Below are 21,073 nucleotides of genomic sequence, written 5' to 3' on the forward strand. Positions count from 1 at the left end.
CTAAAATCAGCCAGTTCTGTGAGCATCCTGATCACCAGTGTTTTGAACTGTGCATCTGAAAGTTTGGCTATTTCTTCATTGCTTAGATTTATGGGCTCTGGGCCTCTGAGTTGTTCTTGAGCCATGTTTTTATCTGTGCCTGTTACATATGAGGAGAGGTGCCTTAGGTGTTCACCAGGGCGGGGCCACCCAGGTCGCTGGGTTGTGATGCTGTATGTGGGGGCGGGGTCAGAGAGGGAGCAATAGCAGTTCCCTCTGCTCCTTCCTGCTGCTGGGGCCTGCCCAGTCTGTCTCAATGCTGGCTTCTTCGCTGGTTTCTCTGCGTGCAAATGTGTGACCCATCAGCCAGCTGCCCTGCGCCTTCACTGGGTCCGCCCATCACTACCCCACACCTGGGATCCGCGCCCTTGGCTGCCTGCGCACCTGGGTCGGGGGATCTTTTTTGCCCAACCTGCTCTGCTGCTGGCTCCACCTCTCTTACCGGTCTAGCTGAGTGGTTCATTGTTGTCGGACTCTGTATTGTTCAATTTTCTGTGGCTTGGCTGTGTTTATTGTTGCTAAAACTTTGTTGTTTTTAGATTTGGTTGTGCAAAAAGGCAAAGTGTTTCCACCTATGCCTCCATCTTGCCCAAAGCCCTTCATTTTTCATTCTTGTTTTATTATCTTTCTGTTGGCCAATGCTGATCTTGCCCTTGTCACTCACAGTGTAGACCACAGACCAGCAGTGGGGGTGCCCATTCATTTCTTGAGAGCTTGTTAGATATGCGGAATCTCAGCCATGGTATGTTTTTATGTGTCATAAAAAAAACACGCCATGTGCAGGATACACAGTAAGTGTATCCCGCGGTCCATCTGTGTTACTGTCGGACACGAGTTTTTCCCGGTTTTTGGCTATTATGGGTAACGATGCTTGTCAGCATTCTTGTTTCTTGGTGTAAATATGTAAGTTTTTCAGTTGTGCATGCGTCCCAGAATGGCATTTTGAGGTCACATGGTATAAATATCTTTAGCTTTAGTAGAAATTAGCAAACTGTTTTCCACAGTGACCATATCAATGTACATTTTCATCAGCAGAGTCTGATAGTTCATATCACTCTACATTCTTGGCAACACTTGCTACTGTCAGGCTTTTTAATTTTAATAATTGTGGTGAGCATGAAGTTGTATCTTACTAGCATTTTCATCTACATTTTTGTCGTGACCAGTGAGATGAGCACCGGGTCATGTTTATTGGCTCTTTGGTTGGACGGACCCTTCCAAAGTGTCTGCTGAAGTCTGAGCTAATTTGCACATAGGCAGGCTTGTTTCTCTCCCTGATTTGGGGGGATTCCTCCTAACTTCTGGGTGTGAGCCCTTTGTCGGTTATCTTCAGTGCACACACCTTCTCCCACTCTGCGGGTTACTGCTTTACTCTCCTAACTATTCTTTTGACAGATTGTAAAATTTCAATTGTAATGTAGTTGAGTTTATTAACATTTTTTGATTAATGCTGTGTTCCCTTTAAGAGTGCTTCTCTGCCCTAAGGCCATGAAGATTTTCTTATAGACTTACTTAATATAGAAGTTTTATTGGTTTGCCTTTAACATTTAATTTAGAGCTAAAATGCACATTAATTTTTTGTGGCTATATTTAGTTGGGCTGAAGGGTTTTTTTCTATATCAATATTCAGTTCTCTTATCACCTTTTAGTGAAAAGACCATTTTTTCCCTACTGCTGTGCAGTGCCGTGTTGGTTATAAATCAACTGTCCGTAAAATGGTGCCTCTCTCTGGGTCCTCTATTCTGTTCCCTTGATCTTATCATTGTGCCAATATTCTGTTGTTAATATGAAGCAGAGCAAATCTTTCAGTCTTGTTTTCTTTGAAGATTACTTTTTAAATTATTTTTGGTCCTTAATGTTTAATGTAACTATTTTTATTTATCTTGCAATTTATTTCTAACCTCAATGTATTGGTGTTAGAGAACATACTCAGTAGGATATCAGTGCTTTAACATTTATTGAGACTTGCTCTGTGTTTCTCGGCATGTGGTCATTTGTATAAATGTCCTGGTCTTCATGAAAAGAGTACACTTCCAAAAAAAGATAGTCTTTTTACTTATAAGATGTCTTTTGTATAAGCAGAAAAATACAAGGAAACTCTGGTTATAAAATATAGAATTATGCACAACATTTGGGAGTGTGTGCTTAGGGGCAAAGAAAAATGGTGGCTGTCTCCCAGACTGCCTTGAGAGCAGGCTTCATGGCTGACCCCTGGCAGAATCCTCCACACAATTAGAGCCCAGTCAATGTGTGCTTATTTAGATCCCAACCACATGTGGGTCAGTATTGAATGTTATTCAAGACAAATTTTTTTTCCTTTGCCTTGAATGCACCAACTATTGGCTAATAACTTCAAGTAAAGGATGTCATAAAACTTTAGAAACATTTGCTTTCAGGATCTGCCAGAGCATCTTTTGGAGATCGAAAGGCAGAACTTTCCAGCTCATCCCATCCTGGACCCAGCTATGACGTGTACAACCCATTCTATATGAGTCGGCGCGTTTCACCAGATTTGAGTCGGCGCATTCCTCCGTGTTTAAAAGCCACAAGACTATATGGATCAGGTTTGGATGTTTTTTTGTTTTTTCTCCTCTTTGTGTTTTTTTTCTTTCTTTCTCAGAGTTCAGCTTTTTATTGAACATGTACAAAAGAGGTTTAGTCAAAAAGACCAGCGCCCGTCAGACTCCTATCAGACTCTCCTTTCTTCTCTTCACGTCTCCACCTGGTGTAGGAGAGGTGGCTCCTTGTGTTTTTTAGCAAATGGACAAGTCAAATTAAATCTAAGACCCTGGAAGGCTTGAGTCTTATAAAAAACAATTTACAAATAAGAGAAAAGCAGGCTTCAGAAGTGATATAAACATCAGGACTTCTTGGTGGTATTACATCTAATATAAAAATGGAAAGATTATTAAGTTATGTGTGCTAGTGAGTTCTAAATCCATTTTATTTGTCCTTTTTCAAAAGGAGTTTTATTTACAGATTATTTTGGATATATTTTGTGTATAATTTATCCATTCACCGATTCTACAACAGATACTAGCTTTTTCCTTTTCTGCTGTATTCTGTGAAATTGATACTTAGAAACTCATGATATGATTAGAAATACAAAGGAAGAATATAGAAAATGCCTGAATGATTTTTAGAACTTGGTTTCATATTTGATACTGCATCAGTTACAGTCTTTCTTGTACATACCCAATTCACAGAAAGCTCATTGTTCTTTGAGTCTTTTATGTATGTATATATTCACACAGATGTACATGTATGTGCATTGCTGGCTCAACCCCGAATTCAGGATGAGATACTAAAAATAAAGCAGAAGTAGTTCTTTCAAATTTATTTCAGCACTGTGCTGGAATACACAATTGGTGTGCAGAGTTCCATCCCTCAAGGATCGTACAGTTTAGGAGGAGGGATCACAGGATACAGGATCACATAGGATTCGGCAGTGATTTTTTAAAAGCAAGTGCTCATTATATAGTTGAATTGCATTCAGCACAGAGACCTTCTTAGATTCTTCTGGGACGAAGAGTTGAGGAATGTGAGCAAAAAGAATGAGTTTTGTTTGAACAATAATTAAATTTTTTAAAAAAGAATGAGTTTTGCCCACTTGATGTTTGATGTGGATGTAAAAATGTGTCATTTGATTTTTGTTGGTTTTTGTTTCAAAGTGAAATAGTTGAAAAATAATTAACTTGGCTAGGTTTTATCTCTTAAGTAGATTTCCATATAGTATTTGTAGTGTATTCCTAAAAAGATTTAGTCCATTATAATTAAGTAGAACCCAGTGTTTCTTTTTCTTTACTGTAAAAATAAGTAATTTATTTACTTGTGTCCCTTTTCAGTTTGCGACTTAAGGACCAGCAAGCTCCTTGGTTCCTCTGGACTGAGCAAGTCTATGTTTGATCTTACAAGTTCATCGCACAAGTTCACCCAGGTAAATTATTTACAGTAATTTAATTATATCTGATCATTTATTTTCAAGTGAAAACCTCAGAAACCTTTGACTTCAATCAGGAACAACATGTTTTACATCTTTGGTAGAAGTATCTATTTTAATATCTCCTCAGATAGACACTTGGCATTTCCCGTGTGCATTACTTTAGGGAGCGTTCAACTGATTACAAGAGGCAGTGGTTTTTACTTTGTTCTTTTACGGGTCTCTTTTACGGGTTCAGTTGGTGTGCAGTGACACTGGGAATTTAAAGTGGCAGGTCGTTAAAGGTGCTTATTGATTCAGCGTCCTTTAATGAACATAACTATGTAGTTAATAAAAGTTAGTATTTCCATCAAGATGTAGAACTTTAATTATTCATTAATATTAACACTGTGCTATTTTTCAAATAAAATTGAGAATTTTTGATATTTAAAAAATATTTCCTTTTTTAATACAAGTGAACCGTGATTGTTATTAAAAACTTAGAAAGTGGATCTAAGCAAAAGTAAAAGGAAAACTCTCCTGCATTCCTAAAACAGAGTAAAAGTGAATATTGTGTGTATATACTTGTGGACTTTTTTATGTGAATGTATGTACATATACTTTATTAATATGGAAGCATATTCTAAATAACCCTTAATAGTCCCAGTTGAGTTAATTTTTTGCAGACTTAATTCTTTAAGCACCAGTTCTTTAACATGCGTTGGAATTGTATGGAGAGCTAGTTAAAATACAGAAGGCCAGACCTCACTCCCTGAGCTTTTCACTTAGTAGCTCCGCAGTGGAGCTACTAATACAAACTCAATACAATGAGTTTGTATTTCTAATAGTTTCCCAGGTGGTGCAGATGCTCCTGGTCCAGAGGGACTGTGCTTTGGTGACTTCTGCTTTGCAGGTTGTTAGGTAACAGGGCACTTCCAAATACCTCCTGATTTTCATTAGTACTTTTGAGTATGAAACATAAACCATAACCTCTTCACCCTTATTATAAAACTGAACCAAACAACAAAGGCTTTTCCACATGTTATCTAGTATGGTATTTAAGATTTTTCTGATAACACACACCAAAGTCTTTCTTCCTCTTTTCTATCTAAAAGTGGGAAACTAGAAAATTTTTTGTATTACTTATTGCTTTGTTGTTCTACTTATTGATGCACTCATTCGTTGCTTCTTATGTGTGCCCTGCATGTGGATTGAACCTGCAGCTTTGGCATATTGGGTTGACACTCTAACCAACTGAGCGACTCGCCCAGGCTGAAAAGTGGGAAGTTTTTATCAGTAAATGTCAAAATGGTTAGCATGCAGTTTGGTGGTAGGGTAGGTATTATTTCAGAATCCTCAAAGTCTGATGCACCGTTTCTGACTGAAAAAGAATTTTTTTTGTAGAGACACGATTCGCTGTCCAGTGTGCCCAGCAGCTCTTCGTCGAGGAATAACTCTCAGGGGAGTAACAGAAGCCTGGGTAAGGAACGAAGTGTCCTGCTCTTATGTTCTCGGGGGAGTTAGTTCTGCCCAGGAGGAATCGGAAAGTACATACGATAAAGTGAAAGAGGCTCCAGGTGATTGTCTGCGTTGGCACTGTTATCTGCATACGAGGATTTGCATCAGAGGGTCTGTTTTTAGTGTGCAGGCATGAATGCATCTTTTAAAAGAGTGAAGGAGTGAAATATCTTTTCTTTGTTTGTTTTAAAGTATATCAGTGAAGGAACTTTCTGAAGCCGTCGGTATTAAGGCCATATCAGTGTTATTTGGGAAGTCTTTCTTAGTTTAAACTTAAAATTTTCAGGTCATTATAATTGGATTAACTTTTTATATCTTCCTCGTAGCGCATCAGGAAAACAGTGGCAGAGGGCGGGGATGTGTTTTATGAAATTGTCAACTTTAAAAAATAATTGTAGCATTTTTCAGTTTTGCCCTCAAAGTCAGATTGTATCAAAGCTTAATTGGGTTAGAAGGCGTGCATAGCATTTCACATACCTTTGTTCTTCTCCAATTCAGACACGATCACCCTCTCGGGAGATGAAGGGGACCTGGGGAGACTGAGCGTGAGAGTGTTTTACAGTTCTTCCGCAGAGCAGATCTGGATCACAGTCTTACAGGTGCGCTGTCAGAGTGGACACCAGTTTTTCTCTCAGGGCTCAGTACTTAGACTGTGATGTAAGCATGTCCTGCTGCTCTCTTCTGGGGAAACGGGCCGTCACTTTCTCTGGAATTTAGGGTTCTATAGTATTTTGCAGAAAACTGTACTCAGTAAAGAAGCTAAAGAAAATAAATTAGTAGGTGTAATGAAAGTATTTGATTTTTTTAACCTCAAGAAGGAAATTAATGTGATACCCAGAACAGTAAATGTCCAGTATTTTAATGTAGATGAAACAGGAAGTCTCAGTAGGCTAAAGTTTGCTTTTACAGTTTGTACCTGAAGCCATTAACTCAAGAAACACATAAAATATTTGTATGGCAGTGTCTTTTGTAAAATTGAAACTGTATTTAAATTTCTTTTAGTGCAAAGATTTAAGTTGGCCCTCTAGTTGTGGCGATGCTCCTACTATTTCTGTAAAGGGAACGCTAACATTGCCCAAACCGGTGCATTTCAAATCTTCAGCCAAGGAAGCCTCCAATGTAAGTGGCTCTTTGTGTTTCAATTTCTCTTTATGTTTCTCTCTTATTTGTCACTTTAACCCATGTAAAGAATTGGAATAAGAAAGTGTTTTATTTGGGGGAAACTATAGATTATGTATCTCTTGCTTTTTAATGACAATTTTGAGCCTGAAAAAATATTTGCTATTTCTCTGTCTAATATTAAAGTGCATTTAAAAAGAAAATTTTAATCACTAAAATATATAGGAGATAAACAATATATAAGAATACTCTTTGCTTTTTCTCTTACAAAAGAAAAATAAATGTCTGTATTTTTATCCTCTTTCCCCTCATTCCATATGGCTTTGAGAAATACTTGCATGATTGCAATTAATTACTTTTAAATACTTCCCATTATTATAATTGGGAGATTTGGTTTTATAGGCTCCAGATTTCATATTAACTTAAATATATCTTTATTTTTGTCTTCTGATGTGGGTTGAAGGCTTAGTGTTTGTCCATGCGAATCGAAGTTATTTTCCACAAAAACATACATTTAAAAACTAAGGTAATTCAAATGTAGAATTAATTACATATTGTTTTTCTTTATTGTCTATCTTCCTTGTCTTTCTTTTTTCTTTTATTAAAATCAGAAAAGTGGGGGAGTAGTGGGAGGGAAATGGAAACAATTATACTTGAACAACAATAAAAAAAGAAAAATTAAAAAAACAGAAAAATTGTATAAGTACTGTAGAAAATAAAACTTTCAGAAAATTATTTTAATGATAATACACATCAAAACCTTAAGCAATTAATATTTATACTTTTTAAATATAGTTATTATACTTAGAATCTGTTCCATGCAAAAATTATATATATAAAACATGTGTTATATACATATATAAGATATGTATTCAGGGCAGGCAAAAGTTTACAGTTTTTGGCATGAAAAACTGTGGGTTTTCATGCAGGTTGTGAACAGTACGGTAGCTTTATTTACTCAGAAGGATGTCGCAGTGGCACACTGCACTCAGGTACAATTCCGTCAGTTTGGGGTGTCAAACTCATTTTCACCGGGGGCCGCATCAGCCTCGTGGTTGCCTTCAAAGGGCCGAATATAATTTTAGGACTGTATAAATGTAACTACTCCTTAACTGTTAAGGAGTTGAAGTTATTTTAGACCCTTTGAAGGGCCTCAGTCCCTTTCAAAGTAGGTACCTTGGGACCTCACGCAGTTCCAGTTGCTGTCAGCTGCCCCGTGGTATTTTCCTGAATCTCATCGATGGTCTGAAATCTCTTCCCTTTCAAAGGTGATTTTAGTTTCAGGAAAAGCCAGAAGTCGCAGGGCGCCAAATCTGGGCTGCAGGGGGGCCGAGTCACCTGGTGATTTGATGTTTCACCAAAACACTCTGCACAAGACGTGGGCATCAGTGGGGGCATTGCAGTGATGAAGCTGCCAATCACCAGTTGCCCACAGCTGTGGCCTTCTGAATCGTCCAAATAGTTTCCACGGAGGAATTTCAAGCTTAATGCAAAGTTGGGTGCATATTTGTTACTCTTCTCTCAGTCATTTTGAATGCAGTGGCTACACAGTACACATGCTCACTCAGTGACACATGCTCACCCCTACTGACTAGTGCAGTGAAGTTGTCATTGTTCACTCATGTGTGTTCCAGTCCACTCTCCTTGGCCACCACATGAAATTGATGTCACACAAACCTTTCTCATTATATTAACAATGGCTGGACTTTTTCCAGACAGACTTCTTATATATAGTATTCTTGGCAATTTGTTCATAGTAATAAAACTAGAAACATTCTAAATGTCTCATATAGGGGAATGGTTGAGAAAACTCATGAACACCACATGTGTTAGTTTCCTAGGGTTTTTGTAAGTAAGTACCACAAACTAGATAGCTTAGAACAAACAGAAACTGATCTCTCACATTTTTTGGAGGAAGTCTGGAATTAAGGTTTCAGCAGGGTTGCTTCCTTCTCTGAGGGAGAGTCTGTTTCATGCCTCTCCTGTAGCTTCTCTGGGTGGCTGATGGTCCTTGACATTCTGCGGCTTCACTCTAGTCTCAGCTTCCATCCCTGCAGGGCGTTCTCCCTGTCTCTCAGTGTCTTTACGTGCATGGTTTCTTGGACGGATACCAGTCCCTCTGCTCCAGCATGACCTCCTCTTAGCTTTACTGATTACATCTCCAGTGACCCTATTTCCAAATAAGGTCACATTCGGAGTTGCTGGGGGTTAGGACTTCAACATATTTTGGGGAGGGTCTAGGAATTTTGATATATTTTGGGGGGGACACAATTCAAATCATAACATCATGTGATAGAATACTAGAAAGCTATGAAAAGTAGTGTTCAGGAAGAGTTTTCAAGCACATGCGAAAATGTTCTTAAGTGAGAATCCAGAAATCAAATCGATACATATATATAGAAAGATTTCACATTATGCAAATATGCATTGTAGAAACTCTAAATGGAAATAAGTCATCTCTGGTTGTAATCCTGACACTTATTTAACAATTTCACTTCTGATTTTCAAATAAAACTAAGCTAATTTAGGAAAAGTTAGCAGGAAAAGAAAGCTTGAATGGTTGAGTGACTCTCAGAAACACAATTCTGACCACAGGCACAAACAATTACAAGAGAAAATTTGGGCACAGCATCTAAACTATTGATGTTAGTCGCCCAGCTATCTTACTTTTCCAAAGGGAAAGAAAAAGATGCTTTTCAAAAGGATGCATTAAAGATGGAAAGAAGAGAGTGCATAGCAAAAAATAGTCTAGTGTGAATAAGGTCTTAGCCCATGGTAAACCAAGGTTTAAAAATGTTAAAAGTAAGAAAAAGCACATTTGAAAATATTCTGAGCGTGGAAAACATGGACTTGCAGTGTGGGATGGACGCTAATGTGAGAGGGAGGAACTTTATACTCATATTTTCCTTCGTCTTCTCTGTTAAGGAGATTGATTTTCAGATTGCAAAGAGTGGAACAAACCGCCAAAAGTGAAATTGAAGTCTAAGATAGATGGGAAGGACATTAGACAAAGAATCGCTCCTTTCAAGAAATAATTCAGGTCTTGTAACTTGAACAAGCTAGATTCAGAGTACTGAGAGAGCTCGGCTGGGATTCTTAAACCACTCTTATTTACTGGTGAAGAATTGTACATAGCAAAAAAGATGCCCCAGAACCAAAGATGGGAAACAGCCCCATTTTCAAGAAGGGGAAAAGCTATATATATTCTGATACACTTGCTGTTGGTATTGACCTGAATTCCTGATTCAGTAATTAACAGGATGACATGTGAAAATAAGAAAGGAGTATCCAGGATAAATTCTGGAAAAACAAGTTATGGCAATTCTCATTTTCATTTACATAAAAAATTTTTATTGTTGTAAAAACTCTGATCTACCTTTCCCAGAGTATAAAATGTCATTTTTATTTATTTTGTTTTGGCATATCACTGTTTTTTCAGTCCTTTTATTTATATGTTTTTCTTTTCTTTTTTTTAGCCTATTGAATTTATGGAAACTTTTGTATTTGCTATTAAACTCCAAAGTCTGCAAACTGGAAGGCTTGTGTTTAAGGTTCAAACCCAGACCCCCAGGAAGAAAACCATTGGAGAATGCTCGCTGTCACTCAGAACCCTCGGCACGCAGGAAATGGACTACTCTTTGGATATAATGCCACCTTCGAAAATTTCTGTACGTGATAGTAGTGTGTCAATAACCCTGGACTATGAATCATCTAAAATTATTAATTGTTTATAAATTTTTTTGGTAGCAGATAACTTAGGAAAAGCAGGAAAGAATCATGAACCGTAAACTCCATCAGAGATTGCTTCAAATAGATTAAGAAAGCTGTTTTTAATCATGAGTCAGCTATATATCTGTCCATAAATTGGGTATAAAGGAAGTTCTGACAGCTGGAATGTACGTATTTTTTATCCTCACCTATGGATAGCTTATGATTTTAGAGAGAGTGGGGAGAGGGGGAAAGAGAGGGAAAGAAGCATCGGTGTGAGAGAGAAACATTGGTTGGTTGCCTCTCACAGGTGCCCTGACTAGGGACTGACTCTAGGTATTGTCCTGACCAGGAATGGAACCCACGACCTCTCGGTTTACCAGACGATGCTCCCCCAGCTAAGACACACCGGCCAGGGCACAGCTACACAGCTGGTATTTTTTGTAAAGACCTTGGTTAGCTACAGTGTTGGTTTATTTTTGAGAGCTGATGTTTGCTTCTCTCAACTAGCCACCTGAACATTTAAATTGTTTAAAGGTCCCTAATAACTTACTTATATAGTAGCTTCTATGTTAGGATAACACTTATAGAAATCAGCCATAAGCTTTTATAAGGTCAAAGTTTATGTGATTTTAAATTTATATAGGGTTTATATTTTATCTACTTTTCAAAAATATTTAAGATGACTTGAAGTGATATTTAACCCTGGGTACATATTAGTATCACCACAGGGGCTTTAAAAGATGCCCACTCCTGAACCAGTGAACTCGGAATATTTGGGGGCGTAGGACCAGAGGCATCTGTAAGTTGCGGAAGCTCTGCAGGTGATGCTGATGTGCAGCCTGGCTTCAGAATCACTGAATTTGAGGGAAATTAAATGTTCAAAAAATTAAAAGCCAAGGATTACTATAATTGATCAAGAATAGCTGAAATTTCTTGATTTCTTTATTCCCTTGTCTATTATTTTTGTCTCTGTCCCCCAGTGGGTTTTTTATAATATTTATTATCACTTAGAATCATTTAAGTTAGTTGTTTTCAACTCGAGCTTACATCTTTCTTCATGTTTTGCTGGGCTCTTAGTGAGGGCCTCTCATGCTCTTGACTATTTGTATGTGGATAGACTGGAAGAATAAATGGTGAATGAAAGCATGCCAAATTAGAGTATTTTCTGTTCAAATATAGGAAGTTTGTTCTGTAGCTGATAGGGGTTTGTCACTTGCATATTTGGAATGAGCTTAGTGGATAGTAACCCTCAACAATATTTTATAGAAGGCACACATATACAAGTGGATAATTCATGAATTACAACTGAAATTCGTGAGAGTGGTAAAGTATATCAGACTCAGCAAAGGTATTTTCTGGGAAATTGAGACATTATAATCTGATCTGCTTTGGAGAATCTGAATGAATGATTATGGTTCAGTTTCTACCAGATTGTGTATCAGAAGTTTTATATCAGCAAAGGTTTTGTTTTATATATGGCTACTGAATTAGTCCGTGTGAAAAGATGTATTAATTCATTCTTTTCTGATTGAGTACAAAGGTGGTACATTCAGTTATGTATTGGAATGTAGCATAGCATTATTTTTCACCAAAATAGGGAAGTTTCTCATTATTTTAGACTTAGCGTAGGACAGTTTAGCCTCAACAGTTCAGTTTATGCTTTTAAGTGATTTCACTTTGCACTATCTCTTGACTTCTTATGGCACAACCAATTCTACAACTCAGTACCACGTTTTAGGTGAATGCCCAAGATTCAGTCAGTGGACCACACCTAGAGAGGTTCTTTCTTAGGGAGCTGGGAGCCAGTTACTGGGCTGCCGGGCGATTATCACGTATGAAGGTCTCATAAAGTGCCACCTGGCTGGGCTGTGGCTTTGTCGGAATCAGCACGAGCAGAGACTTCGCTGCCCGTCTCTGCTGAGCCCCGTGGGACCTCTCAGCGGCCTGGCCCGCCTCATCCCCATCCATGTCTTTTCAACACGGGAAGGGTAACGTGTTCATGTGTAGACAGCTTTACGTCTCTCTCCTGTACTGTTCACTCCAAGAACCTTTGAGGCCCTGTCAGTGGGCTGGCTCCTGTCCTCTTTCAGACAAGTTACTGGCTTTATTCTGCTCTTGGTGGGCAGCACTGAGGAGAAGCACATTTTTACTTTGCCTGCTCTCTACACCTCCTTCATTTCATCGTTTGCCTCAGGTTTTCTTTGACCTTGTAACGTGCACTCGCTTCCTTCTCGCCAGCTCCCTACGTGGGCTTGCCCCCATTCGGTGTGGTGACTCGGCTCCCAGCCCACAGACCTGTGCACTGTGGTGACCTGTCATCTCCTGATTTTGGTGGCACCTACTCTGATTCACACATTTAGAAAAAATAAGAATGATTCTCACTGTGTTTTTAAATCATATTTCCTACGTTCTTAAAAAAATAATTCCAATGACTGCATGTAAGTCTTTTGACAGTATGCTTGCTCTTTGGTGTTCATGGCACTGACGTTTGCTCTACTAAACTGCTTTCGAGTTTCATTTGTTTCCAGTTGGCATTGTCTCTCAGTCTCCCTGATTTTGAAGGGTCAGTGTGTAGCTGCAACTTGTGTTTTCAGAGTTTATGAAGGTCATCACCTCGTTTGTACAAAATCCATGCCTTTTTTTCTTCTAAACCTAATAATGTATAACTTTGTGTGCCGATCCAAAGCAGCGACCTCACAGTTTCTAATTTAGCTCTTCATTTTTGAATTTTTGAAATATCTCGAAACTTTATTCTTAATTACCAAATGACACTTTTTTGACATGCAGGTGTGCCATGCAGAACTTGAACTGGGGACTTGCTTTCAAGCAGTAAACAGCAGGATTCAGCTGCAAATTCTTGAGGCACAGTGCCTTCCAAGCTCATCAACACCTCTGACTTTGAGTAAGTATGTCAGTGGTTCAAAGTGAAATCTAAAGAAAATATTAGTAAGAAATGTTTTTTTCTACACTTCCTACAAGGGAGATTAAAATTTTAGTTACTTTTATAATTCAACTCAAGCAGTTATGTTTTAACTTAAAATCACTTTGTTGGACTTCAGATTTTAGCCACTGTCTCTGCCTGAATCCACCAGCCTCCTGGTTCTTACCCAGTTGCAACCTCTCTGCATTGGAGGCTGTTCCTTGTTTGGTTCATTAGTAGCCACAGGGTCTGGAGGACTGTCAGACATGTCTTACAGCCTTCAGAGTTCATCCAGCATCCTTCGTTGGATACTCTGCTAGTGAGACACTTAATTCCCAAAAACCAAAAGTATCAAACACAACCCTTGGAACTCTTTTCCTCCCCACCCTCTGGGTGCAACCAGGGGTTCTGATACTCCGGCTTCACAGGCCTGGTTTGCAGTGGCCTCCACGGAGCTCAAGGTCAAGGTCAGTTCTGCCCTGTGGGTGAAGGGTGGGGCAAGAGCACCCCTTCCTCCTACCAGAAGGGAAGTTATCTGGACGTCCATGGTAACTAATGAGACTGAAAATAAATACAACTCAGTGTTCAATTCACCAAGCTAGAAAAACAGCAATCACAAAGGAAAGAAGGAATTAAAGCCAGAGTTGAAGTTGATAAATATTGAGGCAACAACAAAAGACGATCAATAAAACCAAAAGTTTTTCTTTGAAAAGATCATGAAAATAGACAAACCTTTGGTAGGCTGCATCAAGCAAAAAGTAAAGAGAACATGAACAAGGATGAGAATATAATTTCAAATTCAGAAGAGATTTCATAATAAATAAGGCAGTCCTTTCTATAACTACCAGTGCCTTTGAAATTTATTTAAAATAAATTATTTTTAATATATATCCTTGAGATCTGCTCTACTTTGGTTTAGTTTAGTTTTGTTGTTCAAGTACAGTTATCTCCATCTTCACCCCACCACAGCTGCCCGCCCCACCCATCGCCGTCTTCTGCCCTTGAACCCACCCCCCGTTGGCTTTGTCCATGTGCCCTTTACATGTGATCCTTGATGGCCCTTCCCCTGTTTTCCCACATTATCCCTCCCCACCCCACACCTGTGGTTACTGTCAGATTGTTCTTTTTTTTTTTTTAATTTATTTTTAATTTTTATTTTTTTTTATTGATTATGCCATTACATTTGCTCTATTCCCCCCTCCCTTCCCCTCCACCCTGCATACCCCTCCCCCACCATTTCCCCCCTTTAGTTCATGAACATGTGTCTCAAATTCTTTAGATTCTGTATTTCCCCCTACTATTCTTACCCTCCCCCCTATCTATTTTCTATCTACTGTCTATACTACTTATTTTCTGTACCTTCTCCCCCCTTCCCCTCCTCCCACTCCCCTGTTGCTAACCCTCCATGTGATCTTCATTTCTATGGTTCTGCTCCTGATCTAGCTATCCTCTTAGTTTGCTTTTGTTTTAGGTGTGGTTCTTAATAACTGTGAGTTTGCTGTCCTTTCACTGTTCATCTTTTTTATCTTCTTTTTCTTAGGTAAGTCCCTTTAACATTTCATATAGTAAGGGCTTGGTGATGATGAACTCCTTGAATTTGGTCTTATCTGAGAAGCACTTTATCTGTCCTTCCATTCTAAATGAAAGTTTTGCTGGGTAGAGCAATCTTGGTTGTAGATCTTTGGTTTTCATGACTTGGAATACCTCTGTCCAGCCCCTTCTTGCCTGTAAAGTCTCTTTTGAGAAATCGGCTGACAGTCTGATGGGAACTCCTTTGTAGGTGACTGTCCCCTTAGCTCTTGCTGCTTCTAGGATTCTCTCCTTCATTTTAATCTTGGCTAATGTAATTATGATGTGCCTTGGTGTGTTCCTTCTTGGGTCCAACTTCTTTGGGACTCTCTGAGCTTCCTGGATTTCTCGGAAGTCTATTTCCTTTGCCATCTTGGGGAAATTCTCCTTTATTATTTGTTCAAATAATTTTTCAACTGGTGGTTGTGCCTTTCCCCCTTCTGGTACCCCTATAATTCGGATGTTGGAACATTTAAAGATGTCCTGGAGGTTCCTAAGCTTCTCCTCATTTTTCTGAATTCTTATTTCTTCATTCCTTTCTGTTTGATCATTTTTTTCTTCCTTCTGGTTCTCTCCCTTGATTTGAGTCCCAATTTTCTTTCCATTACTATTGGTATCTTTTGTATCAGCATTCATTTCAATTAATTTAGCTTCCATATGTTTCTCTAATTTGTGACTAAAATCCACCAGTTCTGTAAGGATCTTTATAACCAGTGTTTTGAACTGTGCATCTGAAAGACTGGCTATTTCTTCATCACTTAGGTCTATCGGTTCTGGGGCTCTGAGTTGTTCTAGAGCCATTTTTGGTTTATTCGTGCTGTTAAGTGAGCGGAGCGAAGCCTTAGTTGTTTACCAGGACGGGGCGACCCAGGTCGCTGGTTTGTGACGCTGTGTGTGGGGGCGGGGTCAGAGAGGGAGCGATGGCGTTCCTCTCCGCTAGCCCAGCGCATCCAGACACTCAAACGCCTGGGGCTTGCTTATCCGATCCTAATTTTGCGAGCCTGCTGCACCGCGCGGGTTTCCCTTCTCACTGGTTTCTCCGCACGTAAATGCGTGCGACCGACCCACCGCACCTCTTCCGTGTGCGCTCCGGCAGCCAGCTCACTGGCGATCAGGGCCCTCGGTTGCCTGCGCGCTCCGCACACCGCCCCGGGAATTTTTTCTTGCTAACCTGCTCCGCTGCTGGCCTCACTCCTCGTACCGGTCCAGCCGAGTATCTAGTTGTCCTTTGGACTCCGTATTGTCGATTTTCCATGTGGCTTGGTTGTGACTGCTGTTAAAAATAGTTGTTCTTAGATTTGGTTGTGCACAGAGGCGAGGTGGACCCTCCACCTACTTCTCCATCTTGGCCAGATTGTTCTTTATTTCAGTGTCTCTGGTTGTATTTTGGAACCTAATCAACCAAACAAACAAGCAAGCAAAAAATAAGTGATTTTTTTAAGGAAAATTGTTCAAGTTCACTAGAGAAGAAAATCTGAATAAAACTAAGTGAACTAAGCCAGGTGGTAAAAGACAAATACCTTTATGATCTCACCTATAAGTGGAACCTAATCAACAAAACAAGCAAGGAAAATATAACCAGAGACGTTGAAATTAAGAACAAACTGACAGTAACCAGAGGGGAGGTGGAAGGGAATAATGGGGTAAAGGGTGAGGGGCTTTTGGGAACATCCGTAAGGGACACATGGACGAAACCAAAGGTGGGTAGGATCGAGGGTGGGAAACGGGGTGGCTGGGGTGGGGAGAGTGAGGGGGAAGATTGAGACAACTGTACTTGAACAACAATGAAAAAGGAAATGTTGATGAAAAATAATAAAAGCAAGAAAATCTCAATAAAATAAAGTCTGTATAAAGATAGTTAACTTTTAATAAAAGTACAAGGCCAAGATGATTTTACTGGCAGATTCTACCAAACTTAAGGAATATATAATTCCTATTTTATATATAAGCTGTTCCAAAGCATGAAAAAAAGGTGGAAAAAATTATTTTATGGGGTTAACATATTCTTTATGTCAAAGCAGAAAGAGTAGTTAATGCAAAAATAGCTATAGACTGCCATCGCTTATGTAGACAGATGGAAAAAATCATAAAAAATACGCCAAAAAATGTCTAACTTGGTATTAAAATAAGAAATGACCAGGACTACAAAGTGTTAATTCTAGGAACCAGAGACAGCAGTGGAAACCTACAATGTAGTTCATTACATTAACAGGTGTCTTCCTTCAATCAAAATTCTAATCAGGGTTGCCAGTGACCTCCGTTTTATATCCAGAGGCCAGTCTCAGCCCCTCCGTCTCCGCCAGGTCTCTGCCAGTCTTTGCGGCTCCCTCCTCTCTTGCTACCCGGCAGTCTCAGCTCTACCCTGGGACTACTCAGTCAGTCTGTATGTCTGCTTACACTGTAGCCGCTGGTGTTAGTCAGGCTTGGGAGTTTGCTTGGGTGAAAAGCCACAGAAACCCGAATTTCACTCAGTGCAGTTCCCATCTTCCAAGTGCTGACTCCTTCCCAGTTTCTGTTTTTGGTCAGTCTTTAGTGTCGGAAGTAGTTTTTGTTATGTTTCCCCCCGAGTTTCTCACTGTTATCTATGGGAAGGTTAGTTTGTAGAAGCTATTCTACCATTGCTGGAAGCTCTACATCTCCAATTTATTTAAGTAGTAGATTTTCTCTAGTGAGCATGTGTTGAACTTCCAGAGCCTCAAGCAGTTTTACCTCTGTGAAGCTGTGAAGTCAGTTCCTCCAGCCGTCCAGAAAAGGTGGCCCCCCTCTTTTGTGTAACCCTTTCCGGTGCGCCCTTCCCAGCTGCTGAGCATTGCTTATGCCTGCAGTTCCGGTCTCTAATGCCACTCATGTTGGAGGGAGATTAAATTCGTCTGGGGTTACAGTAGTTCATTATGGAGTGCGATAGAAATTAAAGAGTTTACTAAAGATGTTTTCTGTTATGGCAATAGCTGATCAGAACTTGAAAAAGTGGCTTCTTCATATTTGTACATCAAACATACATACCTTTATATGGTGTTTTAGATAAAATATTATATATCGGAATTTCTTCTTTTGTAGGCTTTTTCGTGAAAGTGGCAATGTTCAGCTCAGGGGAGCTGATTTATAAGAAGAAGACGCGTTTACTGAAGGCCTCCGGTGGAAGAGTCAAGTGGGGGGAGACTCTGATTTTCCCACTTGTACAGAGCGAAAAGGAAATCACTTTTCTCATCAAGCTTTATAGCCGGAGCTCTGTGAGAAGGCGGCATTTCGTGGGGCAGGTCAGTAGGGGTAATTTTTACTTTGAATTCTTTCCTTGCGCTTTTCGACGCATTCAAACAGCTGGTCCGCAGGAGGAATACAGGGTCGAATTGGACTTTGGTGGAGTACAAGTCTCAGCATCATGACGAAAAATTCAGTGTTGCCACAAAAATCGAATCCTGTCAGACGTTCTGCTTAAACACAAGGAATTGGAATTTCTGAGCAATCAGGCTTATCTCAAAATGAGTTTTTTTCAAATAAACTTTACATTTTTATTGTGGGAAAATAGATCTTTTTTGTGCTGTTTAAATTTAAAACCAATGAGACCAGTCAATATTTCAGTACTGTTGACTATCCTTATGAAGGAGGGATCACTGAGTATTTGAATTACATTTCTTAAGGCTATAAAGATATCCAACTTTATTCTTTTTATGTTCAGTTTAGTGTTCAACTCTGCTGTTAACTGAACTATGTTAGATTTGGCTTGCAGAAAACATTTTTATAGTAGTTTTGATATTATTTAAATAGTCAGTATGGGTGTCTGGATAAATTTGTTTTAAAATTCTTAGTACTTTGTGTAAGACAATATAATGTTTGCCTCATGCAGACCCTACAGGGACTTGTTTCCTTTTGTCCCTTCTTAACTCTGAGTGGAGTAGTGGGAGCTGTCTATTGCGCTTTTACCTTAATTACAATCGTTTGACTCACATTTAAATTCCAAAATCTCTATTAAATATTGACAAGATGTGATTAGTATCGCACTTTGTAGGGTAGGTTAGATCCCCGTGGTTATTCTGTAACTACCTATTTGTACTTAAAAAATTTTTTTAATTTATCTTTAGAGGGGAAGGGAAGAAGAGAGGAAGAGAAATATCAATGTATGGTTGCCTCTCATGTGTCCCCTGCCAGGAACCGGCCTGCAACCCAGGCATGTGCCCTGACTGGGAATCGAACCTCAGTCCTTTGGTTTGCAGGCCCGTGCTCAATCCAGTGAGCTGCACCAGCCAGAGCTCTATTTGTACTTCCTAATCCCCTCACCTCTTCACCCTTCCCCCACATCCTTGTCCCATCTCACAACCATCAAAATCTTCTCTGTATCTGTGATTCTGTCTCTGTTCTTGTTTGCTTAGTTTGCTTTTTAGATTCAATTGTTGATAGATTTGTATTTTTTGCCATTTTATTCATAGTTTTGGTCTTCTTTTTTCTTAAATAAGCCCCTTTAACATTTCATATAATAATGGTTTGGTGATGATGAACTCCTCTAGTTTTTTCTTGTATGGGAAGCTCTTTATCTGTCCTTCGATTCTAAATAATATCTTTGCTGAGTAGAGTAATCTTGCCTGTAGGTTCCTGTTTTTTTATGCCTTTGAATATTTCTTGCCAATACCTTCTAGCCTGCAAAGTTTCTTTTGAGAAATCAGTTGACAATTTTGTGGGAACTCCCCTTTAGGTAGCTAACTTCTCTTCTTTTGCTGGTTTTAAGATTCTTTATCTTTAACATTAAGCACTTTAATTATGATGTGTCTTAGAGTGGGCCTCTTTGCATCCATCTTGTTTGGAACTCTGTGCTTCTTGGACTTGCATGTCTATTTCCTTTACTAAATTAGGGAAGTTTTCTTCCATTGTTTTTTCAAGTAGATTTCCATTTTCTTGCTCTTTCTCTTCTCCTTATGGCACCCCTATGACGTGAAAGTTGGACCTCTCAAAATTGTTCTAGAGGCTGCTTATACTATCCTCAGTTTTTTGGAGTTTTTCTTCTTCTTGTTCTCATTGGTTGTTTTTTGCTTCCTTATGTTCCAAATCATTGATTTGATTCTCAGTTTCATCCACTGTACTGTTGCTTCCCTGTAAATTGTTCTTTATTTCAGTTAAGTGTATCCTTTGTTTCTAACTGGATCTTTTTTATGGTGCTGAAGTCCTCACTAAGTTCCTTGAGCATCCTTAAAACCAGTGTTTTGAACTCCGCAAGTGTTAGATTACTTCTCCCCATTTTGTTTAGGTCTTTTTCTGCAGTTTTGACCTGTTCTTTTATTTGGGCCATGTTTCTTGTCTTATCATTTTTAGCAGCCTCCCTGTGTTTGTTCCTATGTATTAGGTAGAACTGCTTTGACTCCATGTCTTGGCATCATGGCCTAATGTAGCAGGTGTCCTGTAGGGTCCAGTTACAACATCCCCTATGTAGGGTGCAGTAACACAGCCTCCCCTATCACCCAGGCTGGGTACTCAAGTGTTTCCTTTGTGTGAGCTGAGTACACCCTCCTCTTGTAGTTGAGCCTTGGTTGCTGTCAGCAGGTCAATGGGAGGGATTTACCCAGGCCAGTTAGCTGCAAGGACTGGCTGTGACCACTGACCACCACCCTCCACCCTCTGTGGAGGATCAGCTGTGCAGGGGCAGGGTGGTGGTGCTCCAGCTCGGTCTGTAGCTGTCCGCTGGGTGCACTGGCCCTGAGGTTTCCTGGGTGGTGCAGGCCAAGGTCATCCCCCACCTGTGTTTTGCCCAGGGCCACCCTGCATGAGCTATAAAGCTATCTGAGGTGACTACTCCTTGTTCTGGGCTTAGAGATTCCAAGGCAAAGCCAAGCTGTGAATCTCAGCTGGCTGCTGCTAGTGCCAGGCTGGGACTCAGTGAGGCCAGCTGTTGCTTGTTTGAGAGGATTTAGGAAGTTGTGAAGTATAAGTCAAGACCAGCCATTCATATGGAAAAGCAGCATGGGTGGGCCTCTGTAAATTGGGGTTTCTGGGGATCTCCAAGGTAGGTCAAACAGTGTTAGCCAGGGTGATGGAGTCTCAGATAGGGCACCAGCCTGCTGGCTCTGTGAGGAGAGTGTTAGAAAAGGGACAATGGCCTCTGCTCGCCTGATGCCGGTCCCTTCAGTTCCTCCCTGTGCACCACTGGTGCCTTTCTTTCAAGTCGCCTTCCCGGTGCTGGAGCTCAGAGGGAGTGAGTCTGAGTAGGTGATTCTATGTGTGGGTTCTTTAAGAGCTGTGTGAGGCCCCAGAAGTTTCTTCTATTGACTCAATCCCCACAGGTTTATGCAGCC

General features: G+C 39.9%; 1 protein-coding gene across 3 annotated transcripts in view; it reads left to right on the forward strand.

The window, feature by feature from the left end:
• The window catches only part of TC2N (tandem C2 domains, nuclear), a 39,078-nt gene that overhangs the window by 13,141 nt on the left and 4,864 nt on the right, over window positions 1-21,073 (forward strand). For all 3 annotated transcript variants that reach the window (XM_037130340.2, XM_037130341.2, XM_037130339.2), the window contains exons 4-11: window positions 2,436-2,603; window positions 3,885-3,976; window positions 5,363-5,438; window positions 5,975-6,075; window positions 6,479-6,595; window positions 10,072-10,263; window positions 13,094-13,208; window positions 17,853-18,052. In XM_037130340.2, coding sequence (XP_036986235.2) covers window positions 2,436-2,603; window positions 3,885-3,976; window positions 5,363-5,438; window positions 5,975-6,075; window positions 6,479-6,595; window positions 10,072-10,263; window positions 13,094-13,208; window positions 17,853-18,052 — 1,061 coding nt within the window. The remainder of the gene's footprint in view (window positions 1-2,435; window positions 2,604-3,884; window positions 3,977-5,362; window positions 5,439-5,974; window positions 6,076-6,478; window positions 6,596-10,071; window positions 10,264-13,093; window positions 13,209-17,852; window positions 18,053-21,073) is intronic.

The sequence above is a fragment of the Artibeus jamaicensis genome, unplaced genomic scaffold, assembly GCF_021234435.1.
Source record: "Artibeus jamaicensis isolate MK-2021 breed Jamaican fruit bat unplaced genomic scaffold, CSHL_Jam_final contig_444, whole genome shotgun sequence".
Taxonomy (NCBI): Eukaryota; Metazoa; Chordata; class Mammalia; order Chiroptera; family Phyllostomidae; genus Artibeus; species Artibeus jamaicensis.